Genomic DNA, 14,413 nt, shown 5'->3' on the forward strand with positions numbered 1-14,413 from the left:
GTTTCAGTGTTAAAAAAATGTGTTCTAGCCAATCTGTAATATTGTAATTTCCTATCCTGATGCTAGCCCTGTATTCCCTGTGTGTGTGTGTGTGTGTGTGTGTGTGTGTGTGTGTGTGTGTGTGTGTGTGTGTGTGTGTGTGTGTGTGTGTGTGTGTGTGTGTGTGTGTGTGTGTGTGTGTGTGTGTGTGTGTGTGTGTGTGTGTGTGTGTGTGTGTGTGTGTGTGTGTGTGTGTGTGTGTGTGTGTGTGTGTGAGAGAGAGAGAGAGAGAGAGAGATTGTCTTGCTCCCCTCAGGACTGTAAAGATGTTGTATCAGTTACGTAGTTGGCTAACTGTTGTACTTGCCCTCTGCAGAAAGGTTCAATTGACTTCATCGCCTTTCTATTGAGTTAGTGGGCATCTCTACTTTACCCTTCTTCTCTCTCTTTCTCTCCCTCCCTCTGTCACATTGATGCTGGGTCCATTAGGGAGAGAACTGTTGTTGTCAGAACTACGTTTTTATAAACTAATTACTATTTTTAGTGCTGTCCTTGTCTTTGAGTCATCCAAGCCCAAAGATAGAAGAATACATACCAAATTGTGTTCTTCTAAACTGGCTAGAGCCATTTATACCTGGACCAAACTTATCTTATTAGAACACTTTAGCATAGAAAATGTAGCCTGCAGCAAGGGCAGATGCCAACATGTAGGCCAGTCACAACTTAAGTCAGACACAAACTCTTGCGGAGGTTTCAGCATCAAACGCAGTGTAATGAGATCTATAAAAACATCTGAAACATCTCAGTAGTTTCAACACAACCCTCTCCAAAACTTCTAGCTATTACACTCTTAGAAAAAAGTGCTAAGGAGAACCATACATTCTGTTTGTCCACAGGAGGAGCATTTTTTGGTGCATTTTTGGTGCTTCAAAGAACCCCATGTAAATGATTCAACCTATCTGGCTCTATGAAGGGTTCCAGGCCTTTTTTGAGGGCCTAGTTATACTCTAACACAATGGTGTTAGAAAACTCTGAGTTTACAGGCCACATCGCCTGCAAGTCACATTATGCTGGCTTGCAAAGTGATTTCTCTAGGTCTTTATTTTTATTTTCCTATTGCCATTATTTACTTTTTTCCCCATGTACATTTTATATCCTGAGATTTTAGACTATTCTGAAAATATTTTTAGTAAGAGGACATTGAGTTTTTAATATTGGTCAGTATATCAGGTGATCCTCTTAAATAAACGTTGTTTGTATTTCTGTTTACCAATACTGATACCTGTTATGTTTGGGTCCTGCCTAATTCTTTCTGCAAGCAGGTTCAATTGCCAGTGCAAACAGGAGTGGGAAGAGAAGACATCCTTGTCTAAAGCAATTTCATTAGATCATGAATTATTTGTATATTTTAGCTTGAGGGCATTTATGTATGATTTTTATTAAATGTATTATTTCAGCTGGAAAGTTGAAAGATTTTCAAAGTTTTGAATAGAAAAGGCCATTCAAACGGTCGAAAGACTCTTTGGCATCAACAGCCATTATTGATAAATCTACATCTTGGTTTTAGCATATTGAATTAAACTGAAACATGTTCTTGTATTTGTTTGGAAGTGTCTATTTTGAATAAACCCTGTTTGATTGCTATATATAAGGTCTGGTAAGACTTTTGTCATTCTATTGCTTATGATGTTTGTTATTATTTCCGTTCTCAAAGGTCTCTATGAACTCTAAGTATCGATTTTAAAAAGCTTAGAATTTTTACCACACGACTACAACATTGATTGTGTCCAGCATAAGAGGTGGGCTACCATAAGCGTGTACACAGGTTGCATCACTACATTGGTATATTTTACGTAGTCTTAGTTCACAATCCATGCGCGGTATCACAACAAAAAGAATCACGCTACACATTAGCAACTTCTTTGGTGGTTTATCTACTTCCGTGTCTGATACCACACTTCAAAAGCAACGCACACAGATGGAAAAATCCAATGCATGCGGCACACTGCACGCAGTACCACCACACCGTAAATCTGGCAATCTGGCAGATGAGTCACAGCAGTGTGGACTTCCTCCCATTGAAATGAATGGACTTCCGCCAGAACGCATACGGTTTGACACAACCAGTGTGCACGAGGCTTAACACTATAGCCTACATACACTGTGCCTCTCTTAGGGCTATGGAAATCATGATATTTTGTCCGGATGGTCATTGTCATGCAAAAGACTGCCGGTCTCACGGTAAAGTGCCGTTAACTAACATAAACAAGTTGAGCATCTCCAGGACTCCACAAATACACGGCACATACAAGCTGCTGATGCGTGCCTTTGGAACATCTACATTTTTAAAAAGTCTAATAAATAAATTGAATATAAACCATAACAATAAATCCATTATTTATTTTACGCAGGTCTAAAGAAACATAATATGAAGGACATTTATTTCAGAAGAACAAAATATGAGTTGGCCTACTGTATGTTATCTGGGTATGCGCCTTGCCATAGGCTGTAGCTTGTTCATTTAGCAGACAAGATATGCTTATAAGTCCTGTGCCATTATTTTATATTATACCACAGCATTGTTGAATACTCGTTTCTGATTGGCTAGAAGGGCAATCTAGAGTGGACATTAAAACCAGATAAAGGGACAGTTGGCAAAGATTTTGGGACAGCTTGCAATCATGACGCAGTAAGCGCCACACACTTGCTACTTACTACAAAGTTACAGAACCACACAAACCGACATTTAATTCATTGTAAACACTTAGGACAGACTTAGCTATGTAGCTAGCATTGATTTGTTTTTGCAGAGACTGATGACCTAACGTAGTGAGTGATGAACATTAATTTTTCTCTGGTCCCTACTGCAGTGTTGCAGTCATGACGCAAGTGGCGCTATGCTGTCAAATCACGTTTCTAGGTTGACCAGCTGTTTTCAGCAACTGATATTTTTTTTATTTGGTTGTCATATTGGCAGGTTTGCGAGCAACAAACTATTTAGCTAACTTCTAGCCTAATTTTGGATTTGCAGTGCGATCTCCTCGTAATGAACACTGTCAAGTGTCCTGACGAGAAGGCAGACATTGTTATGGATGTATCCAAATGAATGTCAATCGAAAACAGCTACTGTCCATTTCGTTGTGTTAGGCTTTGAAACAACATCCACATCGACAATGTGTTCCACACAGTTTCAACCTGTTGTTGAAACTTCTATCTTCAAACGAATCAATCCAACTCAATAATATACGCTTTTAATCACAATGCATTTTGTGTGTATTACACAATTTTATGTCTTTATCACTCATTCGTGTACATTACACGAACTCCACTTTGTTGTGGCTAACATTAGCTAGGCTAGCTATGTGGCTAACGTTAGTTTGTTACGGGTGATGGATATGTCATGTGATCCCAGTTTTTGCGATCCCTCCAAATGTAAGCAGACTTTTGCTTAAAAACAATATCATTCTGGTCAGCATCCTCATTGATAAATCTGCTGCAACAAAGGCTACATCAATGTGCCAACACTGGCCATATTATTGCCCAACTGGGACATCATGGCATGTGCATGGCACCCACTACAGGAAGTGCAAGTATGCTGCAAATATTTTCTGAATGAAGCAGCAGGGAGGGCTATAATTGAGTGCCTCCTCCCTTCCCACCTCCATTCCCACAAGGTAGGCTAAAGTAGTTGAAAAATAATGGCAACATAAATGTGATCGATATACTGTCATTTTCCCTTTATCATACAATTATTTGTTGAATAGTTGTAGATTTAGGCCTCTACTACAATCCATATCGCGGAAATTCAGCGTTACAGCATGATTGATATTTAAATATAATGTTCCGTGTTAGCAGAGACTGCATTCAAGGTAAATACTGCATATGGCGGAAAAAATCGGAAATGACCTTACATTTCTAGCAGGTCATCTGTAAACTTCAGCGATACAGATTGAATAGAGCCTTTAGGCCTACACTTGATCACGAATGGATAAAAAGGTGCTTTCAAATTCAACTTGGCTATTGGGCTACGATTTAGTGGAAACAGTCTGCAGTGTAATATCCTAGGTCTATTTTATTAAGAAATTGCAAATAACGATTCCCTTATCCACCGATGTTTCATATATCAACACAGCATGGACAGTGAATTGACAAGAAACGACAGGCGTTTTTAGACCCCACTTTCCTAGACAGCCGATAGATATCCACTTACCATAATTGAAAATAACAAAGCAACAATGCTGACGGGCCAGACAGGGCAGAAGCAGGACAATATGACCAGTATGAGGTAGTCTTTGGGCTTTTGCGCTTCTTGGACCGCGGCGTTTCCGATGGAAGATGTGCAACTGCGACTCAAACTGACCCGGGACGGGGAAAGGGGGGCAGCGGCAAGGTGCCCTGCAGAGCCCGACCTAAAGGGCAAACTGTGGCCGTTCTGGTCTACATCCAGGTTTTTGTCGCTCCCCACATTGACTGTGAAGGAGGAGGACATTTTCATACCGTTGCCGCCAGCGGGCTCGGTGGTCACGGGGCTGAGAAGTTTCTCCGTCTCCAGAGACTCGTTGGCGGGTGCGCGACCGTTCTCTCCCAGGTTAGATTTCTCGAATTCAGTGTCTATGTTGATTGCCATTTCTTCAAAATCCAAAATATTTAAATTAGTTTCCAATAGAGGGAAAAAATGCCTACTCGTGTAAAGCACTAAGACTGGTTATAGTGGTGCTATATTCCCATTATTTGACCTGATAAAAAATATATAGTTTAATTTATTTTTCGATTTTACAATACACTCTAAGACTATGACTACCCACTGTAACCAATTGCGTGGCAAGTTGATATATATACTAATGCACCATTTAGGTTGGCTATGTCAACCACATGCGTTATAAATCAACCCCTTCAATTAGAGATAAAACATATAGTGGTATTTTCCCGTTGATTTTCGCATAATTCCTCCACTAGAATCAAGAATGCCTTCCGCCTCAATTCCGCATTTCCATTCAATCCATACGCGCTATCGGAAAGCGATCTCATTTGAAATGTGCACTCCCTCTCTCCATCTGTAACGCCAGACCCAAAGAACAAATCACTCAGTGAAGCGCCTGTCGCCTGCCTTTTCAATCCCACCGCGATCCACAATTATTACCAGCTTTGTATCTCACTTAAATAAACGTTTTCTTTTTCATTCAAAGTAATAAAGAATGACGGAATGAGATTATTTTCAAACAAATATACCCCTAGAAACAGAGAAACTGAGTTTGTGTCCTGTGTGTTGTTCCGCAACGGGTCGTGTGTCAAGACTGTTTCTCACGCTGCAGCAAGAGAGCCACTGGGATGAACTTGTAGCAGAGCAGTGCGGCGCCCCCTCCCCGTACCACTCATCTCCTCCCCTTTCTTTCTCTCCTTCCGTCCTTCCCAACATCAGCACCACTATGGAATCGCGCCAGGAGCAGTAGAGGCAGGGCAGAATCTCTCTGGCGCTTTGATCCCCGCGTGGGACGCCTCAAAGCCTCTTATAATATAGGCTAATATAGGCCACTTATACTATTCAAATTTTTCAAATTTATAGATATATCATTGATGATCTTAGGTTTGTTTGTGTAGATTTGCTCAATGTCCCAAGGACACGCTTGATTGAAAATGTGTACACCGTGTGGTAGGAATGTTAATTGTCTTTCACTATGCTCCCTTTACGCAGCAGGTCAGGAACCTTATATAGCCTACTGGTAAATTAATACCAAATCAATAACCTACCACGGGGTTGGTTTTATTTGTGGATACTGACATAGAAACTTTGTAGTTCAACCTTGAATTTAGGCTTCCATCCACATTCTGTATCGACACAGCATTTAAAGTTGTAACTAGATTGAAACTATGTAGAGCCCTAAAGTGCTTAATGTAATGATAAATGTTATGTTTTCTGCTGCTATGGTCCAAAGTGAGGACCTATGACAAGTGAGAGGATTTGGGTGTTTTCTGCTGCTATGGTCCAAAGTGAGGACCTATGACAAGTGAGGACCTATGACAAGTGAGGACCTATGACAAGTGAGAGCATTTGGGTGTTTTCTGCTGCTATGGTCCAAAGTGAGGACCTATGACAAGTGAGGACCTATGACAAGTGAGGACCTATGACAAGTGAGAGCATTTGGGTGTTTTCTGCTGCTATGGTCCAAAGTGAGGACCTATGACAAGTGAGGACCTATGACAAGTGAGGACCTATGACAAGTGAGGACCTATGACAAGTGAGGACCTATGACAAGTGAGGACCTATGACAAGTGAGGACCTATGACAAGTGAGGACCTATGACAAGTGAGGACCTATGACAAGTGAGGACCTATGACAAGTGAGGACCTATGACAAGTGAGGACCTATGACAAGTGAGGACCTATGACAAGTGAGGACCTATGACAAGTGAGGACCTATGACAAGTGAGGACCTATGACAAGTGAGGACCTATGACAAGTGAGGACCTATGACAAGTGAGGGCCTATGACAAGTGAGGACCTATGACAAGTGAGGGCCTATGACAAGTGAGGACCTATGACAAGTGAGGACCTATGACAAGTGAGGGCCTATGACAAGTGAGGACCTATGACAAGTGAGGACCTATGACAAGTGAGGACCTATGACAAGTGAGGACCTATGACAAGTGAGGGCCTATGACAAGTGAGGGCCTATGACAAGACAAGTGAGGACCTATGACAAGTGAGGACCTATGACAAGTGAGGACCTATGACAAGTGAGGACCTATGACAAGTGAGGGCCTATGACAAGTGAGGACCTATGACAAGTGAGGACCTATGACAAGTGAGGACCTATGACAAGTGAGGGCCTATGACAAGTGAGGACCTATGACAAGTGAGGGCCTATGACAAGTGAGGACCTATGACAAGTGAGGACCTATGACAAGTGAGGGCCTATGACAAGTGAGGACCTATGACAAGTGAGGACCTATGACAAGTGAGGGCCTATGACAAGTATGGGCATTTGGGTGTTTTCTGTTTTTGTGTCCTACACTCTTAAAAAGGTTTCTTATATGACCCAAAAGGGTTATTATATTGCTTGCTTCATATATGGATCAGAACCTTAGATGTTCTTCTTCAATGAACCAAAATGGTCCCATATTGTTCCCTGCATGGTGACATTTATGAATTATGGCTACTACTATTAAATATAAATATTTTCTGCTAACAATATAATTGAATAAACAATTAAATAATGGACAATAGAATAAATACTAGGATCGTTTTTAGAATATATTGTCATTATATGCAACAAAAACAGTTTGGAAATATGCATTGGTGGGCAGGAAGACATGACTTTGTTTGAATGATGGCCCACATCAACTCTGGTTGACTTCTTTACAATACAATATAATGCAAAACAATGCAATTTTGTCCAGTTAGAGCGAACAATTAAAATGTGTCTTCTGCTCCGTTCTCATTCCCCCAAACGGCAAACCTCAAACATACAGTTTAGATGTGTACGTGTTTAAGTTGCAGTGCCCCTGGACGAAGAGCATATTGTGTGGTTAAGGGCCTTGCTCAAACATACAGTTTAGATGTGTACTAGTTTAAGTTGCAGTGCCCCTGGACGAAGAGCATATTGTGTGGTTAAGGGCCTTGCTCAAACATACAGTTTAGATGTGTACTAGTTTAAGTTGCAGTGCCCCTGGACGAAGAGCATATTGTGTGGTTAAGGGCCTTGCTCAAACATACAGTTTAGATGTGTACTAGTTTAAGTTGCAGTGCCCCTGGACGAAGAGCATATTGTGTGGTTAAGGGCCTCGCTCAAACATACAGTTTAGATGTGTACTAGTTTAAGTTGCAGTGCCCCTGGACGAAGAGCATATTGTGTGGTTAAGGGCCTCGCTCAAACATACAGTTTAGATGTGTACTAGTTTAAGTTGCAGTGCCCTGGACGAAGAGCATATTGTGTGGTTAAGGGCCTTGCTCAAACATACAGTTTAGATGTGTACGTGTTTAAGTTGCAGTGCCCCTGGACGAAGAGCATATTGTGTGGTTAAGGGCCTTGCTCAAACATACAGTTTAGATGTGTACTAGTTTAAGTTGCAGTGCCCCTGGACGAAGAGCATATTGTGTGGTTAAGGGCCTTGCTCAAACATACAGTTTAGATGTGTACGTGTTTAAGTTGCAGTGCCCCTGGACGAAGAGCATATTGTGTGGTTAAGGGCCTTGCTCAAACATACAGTTTAGATGTGTACTAGTTTAAGTTGCAGTGCCCCTGGACGAAGAGCATATTGTGTGGTTAAGGGCCTTGCTCAAACATACAGTTTAGATGTGTACTAGTTTAAGTTGCAGTGCCCCTGGACGAAGAGCATATTGTGTGGTTAAGGGCCTTGCTCAAACATACAGTTTAGATGTGTACGTGTTTAAGTTGCAGTGCCCCTGGACGAAGAGCATATTGTGTGGTTAAGGGCCTTGCTCAAACATACAGTTTAGATGTGTACGTGTTTAAGTTGCAGTGCCCCTGGACGAAGAGCATATTGTGTGGTTAAGGGCCTTGCTCAAACATACAGTTTAGATGTGTATGTGTTTAAGTTGCAGTGCCCCTGGACGAAGAGCATATTGTGTGGTTAAGGGCCTTGCTCAAACATACAGTTTAGATGTGTACTAGTTTAAGTTGCAGTGCCCCTTGACGAAGAGCATATTGTGTGGATAAGGGCCTTGCTCAAACATACAGTTTAGATGTGTACTAGTTTAAGTTGCAGTGCCCCTGGACGAAGAGCATATTGTGTGGTTAAGGGCCTTGCTCAAACATACAGTTTAGATGTGTACGTGTTTAAGTTGCAGTGCCCCTGGACGAAGAGCATATTGTGTGGTTAAGGGCCTTGCTCAAACATACAGTTTAGATGTGTACTAGTTTAAGTTGCAGTGCCCCTGGACGAAGAGCATATTGTGTGGTTAAGGGCCTTGCTCAAACATACAGTTTAGATGTGTACGTGTTTAAGTTGCAGTGCCCCTGGACGAAGAGCATATTGTGTGGTTAAGGGCCTTGCTCAAACATACAGTTTAGATGTGTACTAGTTTAAGTTGCAGTGCCCCTGGACGAAGAGCATATTGTGTGGTTAAGGGCCTTGCTCAAACATACAGTTTAGATGTGTACTAGTTTAAGTTGCAGTGCCCCTGGACGAAGAGCATATTGTGTGGTTAAGGGCCTTGCTCAAACATACAGTTTAGATGTGTACTAGTTTAAGTTGCAGTGCCCCTGGACGAAGAGCATATTGTGGGTTAAGGGCCTTGCTCAAACATACAGTTTAGATGTGTACGTGTTTAAGTTGCAGTGCCCCTGGACGAAGAGCATATTGTGTGGTTAAGGGCCTTGCTCAAACATACAGTTTAGATGTGTACGTGTTTAAGTTGCAGTGCCCCTGGACGAAGAGCATATTGTGTGGTTAAGGGCCTTGCACAAACATACAGTTTAGATGTGTACGTGTTTAAGTTGCAGTGCCCCTGGACAAAGAGCATATTGTGTGGTTAAGGGCCTTGCTCAAACATACAGTTTAGATGTGTACTAGTTTAAGTTGCAGTGCCCCTGGACGAAGAGCATATTGTGTGGTTAAGGGCCTTGCTCAAACATACAGTTTAGATGTGTACTAGTTTAAGTTGCAGTGCCCCTGGACGAAGAGCATATTGTGTGGTTAAGGACCTTGCTCAAACATACCTGAATTTGTCCAATAGAAACTCTTGTTTGCGACTGTTGGATTACACCCTAAATCAGCTAGATGCAGGCAAGAGTGTGCAAGGCAGTATTGAATGTATCACTGTCTGTCACCTTGATTACTCAAATTTCTCTCGACCTGTGTGCACCTACGCTGTAAACTTTCATTTATAGGCTCAGTTGTAGCCACCTCATGATGGGTATAAGGACATTATGAGTGTCATGTAGTAGCCTAAACCTATTGAGCTGTGTGAATGGAATATGAATGGCATCCAATATGTTGTAATACAAAGAAGGCCATGCTCCAAAAAAAGAATCGTCCTCCCTCATCTTAAAGAGCACCGACCGCCACTGGAAGACATACAGTATATAATTACTATGATGTAGAAGACCAATACACGCAGTTGTTGTCAGCAGCAGCCGAAAGAGAGATCCTCTGCCTCTGATGGTCCTGGGTTACTGACAGACTGAGCAAAACATAGATAGTGTGTTAAAAGTCATGTAATGATTAACTAGGCTATTGTATCATCAAGACTTATTATACATCATTTATTATAAATCATTTATACATACCTCCTCTCAGTCAGCAACAGTCTTCAAATGGCTTTATGAAACATGGCCCCCTCAATTGACTCCATACTGAAATACTGAAATAAAAGTATCAATTAGATAATTGCCAATGCTCTATTTGGCATGTCCCATAATAACAAATAATGTTAAGTTAAAAGAGTTAACTGGCTAACTTGTAAAGTGGTAAATTAAAGTAGCCTAGCTAGATGTTTCTGTTTAGCTAGCTAAGTTAGCTAGCTTACAAACATGCTCAAATTCTAATAATGTTTCAACTTTTTTTTTAAATCTGGCCTATTATATTACTTTGGCTTCATATATTTGAATAAAAAAATGTACTTTGCTTATCTTAATACATTGAAAAATAACATGCTTATTGATAGGCTAGGCCAGTGTTTCCCAACTCTGGTACTTGAGTACCCCCAAAATAACACATTTATATTGTAACCTTGGAAAGCACACCTTAGCAGCTTGTCAACTAATCATCAAGTCTACAATGAGCTGAATGAAGTGTGTTTGTCAAGGACTACAACAAAACTGTGTACTGTTGGGGGTACTGGAGGACCAGAGTTGGGAAACACTGGGCTATTTGCAAATTGTTTCAACCATCGTCCTCTTGCGTTGTCATGCTGGAATGGAAGTTGATTTTTGAATGGGAATGGCAGCTACATTTTGAATTGATCAAAAGGTTCTTTATAGAACCACTTTTTATCTAAGAGTGTATAGTCCAAGTTCAAATGCAGGTAATAATAAGGAACAAACATTATTTCCCATTGACCCCCAGTGTGAAACTGCCAACTTCATCATCGCATTTGTTTTCAGAAATAACCAAACATGCCGAAAAGCTGTGGTTGTTCAATGTACATTTAACAAGGTAAAACATCCCGAACTATGGTTTGCGATGCTCCCATGTAGTGAAATAGAGCCTGGGAGAAGAGCCTATTCATCATGGGAGAGTGGGAAATGTGGAGCCCCGGTGTCCAAGTACACTACACGTAGATGTGTGTGGAAAACACTTCATCACTGGTAAGACATTTCACTTGTTTAGTATAGTCTGTTTGTAACTCCACACACTACTTGAAGCTGTATAGTCTGTTTGTAACTCCACTCACTACTTGAAGCTGTATAGTCTGTTTGTAACTCCACTCACTACTTGTTTAGTATAGTCTTTTTGTAACTCCACTCACTACTTGAAGCTGTATAGTCTGTTTGTAACTCCACTCACTACTTGAAGCTGTATAGTCTGTTTGTAACTCCACTCACTACTTGAAGCTGTATAGTCTGTTTGTAACTCCACTCACTACTTGTTTAGTATAGTCTGTTTGTAACTCCACTCACTACTTGTAGCTGTATAGTCTGTTTGTAACTCCACTCACTACTTGAAGCTGTATAGTCTGTTTGTAACTCCACTCACTACTTGAAGCTGTATAGTCTGTTTGTAACTCCACTACTTGTTTAGTATAGTCTAACTTGTATCTGTATAGTCTGTTTGTAACTCCACTCACTACTTGTAGCTGTATAGTCTGTTTGTAACTCCACTCACTACTTGTTTAGTATAGTCTGTTTGTAACTCCACTCACTACTTGTAAGCTGTATAGTCTGTTTGTAACTCCACTCACTACATGAAGCTGTATAGTCTGTTTGTAACTCCACTCACTACTTGAAGCTGTATAGTCTGTTTGTAACTCCACTCACTACTTGAAGCTGTATAGTCTGTTTGTAACTCCACTCACTACTTGTATCTGTATAGTCTGTTTGTAACTCCACTCACTACTTGTTGTATAGTCTGTTTGTAACTCCACTCACTACTTGTATCTGTATAGTCTGTTTGTAACTCCACTCACTACTTGTTTAGTATAGTCTGTTTGTAACTCCACTACTTGACTGTATAGTCTGTTTGTTTAGAAGCTGTATAGTCTGTTTGTAACTCCACTCACTACTTGTTTAGTATAGTCTGTTTGTAACTCCACTCACTACTTGAAGCTGTATAGTCTGTTTGTAACTCCACTCACTACTTGAAGCTGTATAGTCTGTTTGTAACTCCACTCACTACTTGTTTAGTATAGTCTGTTTGTAACTCCACTCACTACTTGAAGCTGTATAGTCTGTTTGTAACTCCACTCACTACTTGAAGCTGTATAGTCTGTTTGTAACTCCACTCACTACTTGTTTAGTATAGTCTGTTTGTAACTCCACTCACTACTTGTAGCTGTATAGTCTGTTTGTAACTCCACTCACTACTTGAAGCTTTGTATAGTCTGTTTGTAACTCCACTCACTACTTGAGTATAGTCTGTAACTAGTTTAGTATAGTCTGTTTGTAACTCCACTCACTACTTGTTTAGTATAGTCTGTTTGTAACTCCACTCACTACTTGTAGCTGTATAGTCTGTTTGTAACTCCACTCACTACTTGTATCTGTATAGTCTGTTTGTAACTCCACTCACTACTTGTTTAGTTTAGTATAGTCTGTTTGTAACTCCACTCACTACTTGTTTAGTATAGTCTGTAACTCCACTCACTACTTGTTTAGTATAGTCTGTTTGTAACTCCACTCACTACTTGTGTATCTGTTTGTATAGTCTGTTTGTAACTCCACTCACTACTTGAAGCTGTATAGTCTGTTTGTAACTCCACTCACTACTTGTAGCTGTATAGTCTGTTTGTAACTCCACTCACTACTTGTTTAGTATAGTCTGTTTGTAACTCCACTCACTACTTGAAGCTGTATAGTCTGTTTGTAACTCCACTCACTACTTGAAGCTGTATAGTCTGTTTGTAACTCCACTCCACTCACTACTTGTTTAGTATAGTCTGTTTGTAACTCCACTCACTACTTGTATCTGTATAGTCTGTTTGTAACTCCACTCACTACTTGAAGCTGTATAGTCTGTTTGTAACTCCACTCACTACTTGTTTAAGCTGTATAGTCTGTTTGTAACTCCACTCACTACTTGTAGCTGTATAGTCTGTTTGTAACTCCACTCACTACTTGAAGCTGTATAGTCTGTTTGTAACTCCACTCACTACTTGTTTAGTATAGTCTGTTTGTAACTCCACTCACTACTTGTTTAGTATAGTCTGTTTGTAACTCCACTCACTACTTGTAGCTGTATAGTCTGTTTGTAACTCCACTCACTACTTGTTTAGTATAGTCTGTTTGTAACTCCACTCACTACTTGAATCTGTATAGTCTGTTTGTAACTCCACTCACTACTTGAAGCTGTATAGTCTGTTTGTAACTCCACTCACTACTTGAAGCTGTATAGTCTGTTTGTAACTCCACTCACTACTTGTAGCTGTATAGTCTGTTTGTAACTGCACTCACTACTTGTATCTGTATAGTCTGTTTGTAACTCCACTCACTACTTGTTTAGTATAGTCTGTTTGTAACTCCACTCACTACTTGTTTAGTATAGTCTGTTTGTAACTACTCACTACTTGTAGCTGTAGTCTGTTTGTAACCACTCACTACTTGTTTAGTATAGTCTGTTTGTAACTCCACTCACTACTTGAAGCTGTATAGTCTGTTTGTAACTCCACTCACTACTTGTAGCTGTATAGTCTGTTTGTAACTCCACTCACTACTTGAAGCTGTATAGTCTGTTTGTAACTCCACTCACTACTTGTTTAGTATAGTCTGTTTGTAACTCCACTCACTACTTGTTTAGTATAGTCTGTTTGTAACTCCACTCACTACTTGTTTAGTATAGTCTGTAACTACTCTGTTTGTATAGTCTGTTTGTAACTCCACTCACTACTTGTTTAAGTATAGTCTGTTTGTAACTCCACTCACTACTTGTTTGTATAGTCTGTTTGTAACTCCACTCACTACTTGAAGCTGTATAGTCTGTTTGTAACTCCACTCACTACTTGTTTGTATAGTCTGTTTGTAACTCCACTCACTACTTGTTTAGTATAGTCTGTTTGTAACTCCACTCACTACTTGAAGCTGTATAGTCTGTTTGTAACTCCACTCACTACTTGAAGCTGTATAGTCTGTTTGTAACTCCACTCACTACTTGTTTAGTATAGTCTGTTTGTAACTCCACTCACTACTTGTTTGTATAGTCTGTTTGTAACTCCACTCACTACTTGAAGCTGTATAGTCTGTTTGTAACTCCACTCACTACTTGTTTAGTATAGTCTGTTTGTAACTCCACTCACTACTTGTTTAGTATAGTCTGTTTGT

At 40.4% G+C, this 14,413-nt stretch overlaps 1 protein-coding gene across 1 annotated transcript in view; it reads right to left on the reverse strand.

Annotated features, from left to right (window-relative positions):
* Positions 1–4,860, reverse strand: part of LOC124004918 (trafficking regulator of GLUT4 1-like) — a 7,947-nt gene extending 3,087 nt beyond the window's left edge. The window contains exons 1-2 of the mRNA XM_046313732.1: positions 4,190–4,860; positions 3,891–3,913 (exon numbers count right to left, since the gene is read on the reverse strand). Coding sequence (XP_046169688.1) covers positions 3,891–3,913; positions 4,190–4,606 — 440 coding nt within the window. The 5' untranslated portion in view covers positions 4,607–4,860. The remainder of the gene's footprint in view (positions 1–3,890; positions 3,914–4,189) is intronic.
* Positions 4,861–14,413: the final 9,553 nt, after the last annotated feature.

This window comes from Oncorhynchus gorbuscha, linkage group LG19, assembly GCF_021184085.1.
Source record: "Oncorhynchus gorbuscha isolate QuinsamMale2020 ecotype Even-year linkage group LG19, OgorEven_v1.0, whole genome shotgun sequence".
Taxonomy (NCBI): Eukaryota; Metazoa; Chordata; class Actinopteri; order Salmoniformes; family Salmonidae; genus Oncorhynchus; species Oncorhynchus gorbuscha.